Source organism: Pundamilia nyererei, unplaced genomic scaffold, assembly GCF_000239375.1.
Source record: "Pundamilia nyererei isolate P.nyererei 1_Seehausen unplaced genomic scaffold, PunNye1.0 scaffold00178, whole genome shotgun sequence".
NCBI classification, from domain to species: Eukaryota; Metazoa; Chordata; class Actinopteri; order Cichliformes; family Cichlidae; genus Pundamilia; species Pundamilia nyererei.
This window is the reverse complement of record NW_005187579.1, coordinates 931,563-937,462: the sequence shown is the minus strand read 5'-3', so window position 1 is coordinate 937,462 and position 5,900 is coordinate 931,563. Positions and strand designations below refer to the sequence as shown.

At 45.2% G+C, this 5,900-nt stretch overlaps 1 protein-coding gene across 1 annotated transcript in view; it reads right to left on the bottom strand.

Annotated features, from left to right (window-relative positions):
• The window catches only part of LOC102197801 (RNA-binding protein 38), a 9,402-nt gene that overhangs the window by 2,571 nt on the left and 931 nt on the right, over positions 1-5,900 (bottom strand). Inside the window, exons 2-3 of the mRNA XM_005746436.2 lie at positions 4,174-4,297; positions 3,646-3,700 (exon numbers count right to left, since the gene is read on the bottom strand). Coding sequence (XP_005746493.1) covers positions 3,646-3,700; positions 4,174-4,297 — 179 coding nt within the window. The remainder of the gene's footprint in view (positions 1-3,645; positions 3,701-4,173; positions 4,298-5,900) is intronic.

Sequence of the window (5,900 nt, the reverse complement as noted above, 5' to 3'; positions counted from 1 at the left end):
GGGGGGTGATTCGCAGACAAAGGCAAGATAGCAACAACAAAATGTCACATTGACTTACACTCTTCAACCACATCTCAGTGCTGAATAAAATCTTCCTCTCATGGACTGTTTTCAAGTTTCAGTCTTATCGTTTTCCCCTCTCACACAGATTCAGTGCATTAGATGAAGGTTAGTATTAAAACACAGCTATCAAGCAACCAAAAACAAACACAAAAACTTAAGCATGCAGGATGGGGATTTCATCATAGTCTCAATACAGTCAGTCACACACACACACACACACACACACACACACACACACACCTAATATTTCTGCCCTCCCCATTTATTCACCCGCCAACACACACACCCGTTGCCACTGCAAACCCCAACCCCAAACCATGCCATAATAGGGAAAGAGTCACAGTACAAATCAGGATAACCTCTTCACTTCATATCACACAGAAGGGTAAAGATTAAAAAGGCACTCCAGTCCATCACAGCACACGGCACTTCACTCTCAAGCCATCACTGGCACCTTGGAGAGAGGCTGGCTGAGGGAGGAAGGAGGGGCAGGTGGGTAGATATTTTCTGCCATATCCCTTCTCGGGACTAGTCCGAGTACTGTGGGCATCCTCTCATCCTCTGCTGGCACACTGGTCAGCTGGCAGCAGGAAGCAACCATGGCATAAGAGTGATTATTGTCAGCAGTAACATTAACGTCCTATTGTGTGGTTAAATAGATGCAGGGAAGAAAGAAAGGGGGGGGAGAAGCATTTTTCAGGTATCATCTCAAATGGAAAATTCAAACTCCATAAAACTTGTATTGTATTCAAACAACAAATGAGTCATCTGGCAAGTGAAGGGGAAATGAGTTCTAGTGCCAGTGGTCTGAGCACAAAACAAAACAGTGGCTTTTAACAAGTAGGCATAAGCAAATGAGGGCAACCCCCACCCGTGAGCACATTCTACAGAGAGACATTCACTCTGCACACAGCTTTCAAAGATAGCCATACATTAATGCTGCGGGGCATATGTATGCCCTTTCACTCGCCTTGTGCATAATGAGTTCGCATGTTCTGAGGCAGATTTTGGCCTCAGGCAAGTGACCTTGTGTAGGTGAAGAGAAATACAAAAATGAGAGACAAAGAAGTCCTGAATTAGATCTTTTGTGTCTGAAGAGGAACGGATAGACATACAGTGAGAGCGGGGAAAAAAAAAAAGATGGTACCGAGGCAAGTTAGGGACGAGGCCACAGATGCCAAGTGGTGGGGGGAATGTTGATGACGGCCCGAAGATTATCAGACTGGCCGTCAGCTGGTTTTGTGCTGACAGCCAGTCTGTGTGCACCTCACATAGTGACACTCTGAGAATGGCAGGCTGAGACACCAGAGAGACAAGCTTACAAGAAACCATTTGATGCCCGTAAACATTACTAATATAAGCAGCTGAACTCGCTGTCATTAATGAAGGCTGCATAACGATGTGATGGGAAAAATCCTGCACTCGCGTCACACACTGAGCAGCTAAATATTTCTACATGATAACACAAGTGAAGTTTCAGTGCGTGACTCACCATAACACAGAGTGTGGAAACAGACAGGACTGGATAGGGCGAGAAATTAACAACCCATTTACAGCACCTTGAAGAGGGCCTCCACTCTTTGTTAAAAGGAACCTGTTGTTCTTTGAAGTCAGACAGACGAAGAAAAAAAAAAAACAAAAAAAAACAAACGTGTTTTGTTTGACACCTGTAGAGGTGCGTTTCCAAGGGAGGCACAGTCTCATTAAAGCATTAAGCCTACAACACCAGGGTTCCCATACCCTTCCCCCTCATTCGCTTTTTACCCCATCTCACAGTCTCACAGAGGTGTCAGTTTTCAATATCTCCTTTTGACACCCCGGCAGTTGCAACACTGTAAGGGGAGAAATGAAAGTTTAAAAATAAATAAATAAATAAAAAAAGAATGCAAAAGAATATACATATAAACTGTGTGATGCACGAGAAGCAAGCACATTGACAACTCATCTCCTCGCCGTCAAAACAATGTCCCTGGCCTCAGTGGCCCCCTCAGGCCTTCACACTCCTCCACATCTGCTGACCACAGCTATACACACACATCCAGAGCAGCAAGCCGTAACTGGCACACCATCGCCACAGAGACGCTCTGAGTACTGTATAAAAATCCTACTTCAGATCATGTCCTACTCGTGCCATATGTTGTCAAGTGGGGGGGGGGCTGAAAGAAAAGCCACTTGTACACTCTGCAGCTTAGGGAAGTCTGGGTGCCATACAGAAGAAACTCAGGAGGACAGGTGCTCTGTGTGCCTTTCCACGTCTCTGGGGTGGCGTTCATGGGAAATTAAGGGGGGTGTCAAGACTGTAACATGAACCAGCACCTGTCAGATGCATGCCTCAAACCGGCACTGCGTATGGCAAACTCTCAGGGTCTGGTACCATCCATGCTTTGTGCAGTAGGACTGTGGACATGGGACTTTTCTGTGCCTTCTTAAGGTCTTGGAACATGAAAGGACACCCCCCCCCCCCCCCCATGGGAATCCTATAATTTAGAATTTGTGATATCTTTTAGAACGCTGTATGGCTCATAAGTAGTCCTCATAAGAGTCTTAAGTCTTTTGGCTTCACTGTTCTCAATAACCACTAATATATTTCCTACTTTGTCATCGTCCCTGTGGACTGTCCTGGGATTTCCATGAAGCTCACATATACCTTATAGGGCAGCAACTTACAAATTACTTTTCTATATTAATCCACACTGCTTTTTACTAAGTCATGGTTGCTCTTGTTCCTTTTTATAGAAGAGTTCAATCACAACTGAAGCAAACTCCAACCAAAGCCACAAAGCAAAATCTAAAAGCATAAATATGTAGTTAATGGTCATATAAAACCCAGTAAAATATGCACATCCAAAGTAAAAAAAACAAACAAAAACAATTTTAAAAAAAAGAACCCCCAAACAAAAACAAAACCACATACACAGTTGTGATAAATCACTCTCAAACCACCACAAAGTCCTAACAATAAAAAACTAAGCATCAGGCTAGTTAATGATGGGCTTAAAATTTAGCATCTTTTTAAGACTAAAGCATGGAAGAACTGTTTTTTCTAATATATAAGCAATTTATTTCAAAACCTGTCCCTGTGTTTCTTGCATTTTCCTCCAGACAGCTGAGTGTTTTGCAGTGGTGTAGCTTTAAGGATGATATCTGAGAGCTGTCGGTTAGAGTAGGGGGGCGGGGGGGTGTCATTACTCTAGCGAAATGCTCATTAGCTGCCCAGCAGACCGTGGCTCCTAGACGCTATCCAGGCTGTTTCTACAACAAAGCCACTTGGAGAAAGTCTTCTCAGTGACAGAGCCCGGTCAGGCAGGTACACGAGTCAACAGGCTCCTGCCAGAAGTTAACAAGTGAGTCACACATTCACCTCTGGAATGCACTTCTATTACCACAGATATGCGAATCATCTCCCGGCCCTACAAAACTCAAATATGCTAATAGGCTACTTGTGGAGTTGCATGTGGACACAGAAACTGACGTGTGCTTCCCAGAGGCCCTGTTTGTCAAAGAAATGGTAGCCTAGCGGCGTTGCGCAGAGCGTGATGCGAGCGAACAGAGCTAAGCGAGCGCCCACTCCCTCTCACTTACCCATACTGCCTCTGGATGAGCGCTGGGTGGATGGGCTGCACTCCGATGGATATGCCTGCAAGAGAGGAGGCTGGCTGTCAGACACACATCTGCATTTACAGAGGAGGGCTAGAGAACAATACACAGAGGGCATGGGGAGACAGAGGCAGCGCCTGTTTCGATCCTGCCACAGAACAACAATTTCAAATGTGTGGCGAGCAACAGTACCAACATGTATGCACTTGGGAAACTGGGTGTCGTTCAGCCCATAAATAGTGGCAAGCTAAGAACACATGTTGCACAGTTAATTATAGTTTTTAGCCCTCATGGGGGTGGGGTGTATTTTAGCTAATCAGTTTGTAAAGATGACGTCTAGGCCTTCCCAAGAACTCAAACAAGTATTAAATAATCTTTTGATGATGGTGACCTCATTCTGTCAAGCAATCTGTAGTTCTGATGGGAGTTTGAACCTCACACCCGCTTTCAGTTTTATGGATACTGATAACTTTTGTTTTCTTGCAACAAGTCTTGAAATAAACCTCATCTTACCAGTCTGTAAACTACGAGGCTTGGCACCCAGGTAAGCCAGGTTGACGTTGGCCTTCCTGCCATCAATGATGGGGTTGGGATCCTTGCAGGCCCTCTCTGCTGCTCCTCGATCTGTCATAGTCACCTGGTGGCACAGTCGGAGGGAAAAAAGGCGTCATGTTACAAATAGCTTCATGGCTTTGGTCTGACAAATCAAAACAAAACCAAAACGTGCTTTAAAAATTAAAAAACAAAACAGGTTTTGGTCTTCACGAAAGCCCCCCCCACCCCTACAGGCTTTCTTCTGTTATGATCCCGTTTCTCTCAAGAAGGGGAAACTACAAACAAAGCACAATGATAATCTTTGAAAACTGCCCACAACAGCAGTAGCCGGCCACTCAGCTGCCACACGGCCATGGGCAGAGCTGCTGAAATATGGATCTGGGGAGAGCAACAAGGAGCTTATCCAATTAGGGCCAAAATAAGGAGATTGGTATTAGTCCACCCCTTCCTGGCATTAGTTGAGGCCTTCTGTTTTGATTGCCATGTTCTGCCAACACCGAGTCACCTCTGTGTGAGAAACGAGCAGCGAATGTAGGCCACAGATTGCATTGTTTAAGTGGACCATTAAAAAAAAAAAAAAAAAAAAAAAAGCCTCTTCATCGTGGAAGGATCTGGAACAAAGCCCACTCAGGGCCTGTGTTGTGAACACACAGGAAGGAACGAGGCCGTGTTTACACTGAAGAGCCTTGCTGTGGGGGGGTTCTACTAATCCACCTCTGAAGTGTGTTTAGGAAAAAAAAAAAAAAAAAAGAAAAGAGGTGTACTCAGCTTTGGGCAACTCCCCTGCCCTGCTGCCAGCTACCTCTGCTCCAACTGAAACCCTCAGAAAAATAGAGTGAGCAGGTTGCCTCATGCCACACACACACACACAAAAATTGTAACTCAGCATAAAGTGCTCATCGTGCCACGGTGTATCATCCTCGGCAGCACCCATATCACCCTGAGCCTGTCTAACCTGAAACACCAGCCTCCTCGCGAAGCCGCTCGATACCAGCTAGACTCACAGGACGGGCTTTCTTCTCAGTTAGAAGGCTGATGTGTAAACACAAGAGAGCAATTGTCTTACAATTGTGCCGTTAGAGGTAAACATGAACACATAACCGTTTTCCATTCCTTCTTTGGCCCGAGAGGTCGTTATTTGGGCTGATGCAGCTTTCCAAGTTCTAGTAAATATTTGCATTTCTTATGCGCTTCTGTTCTTTGTGTCAGAAAGAGTGCAGGTCTTTGTCTTGCGAGAACAAGACAAGTCACCTCTTAATGTAGTTTTACACTGGGCTTTGCAGGGGTTCTTTGACACTTCTCACTAACACAGTGTAAATCAACTATGGCCAAACACAGTTCCAACCAACACAATGCGATGACCTCATAAACAGCAGGTTTAAGCACAAGTCAACAAGTTCAGCTTGCAGAATGATGCGATCAAAGGGAAACTTAACATACATGTGGGGAATGGGATAAAGCCAAATTTACTGATGCTGGAATTTCTCTCAGCAGCCAAGATGTGATGTAAATCATGTGCTCCGGTCCTTGACAATGGAGGGCAGGGTGTACAAAGTAAGCCTCCCCACTGCTCCAAAATAACCATATAAAGCCAGCAAGAAGAGCAGGACACACACACACACACACACACACACACACACACACACACACACACACACAGGCAAGGTACTCCGAGGGTGTATAGG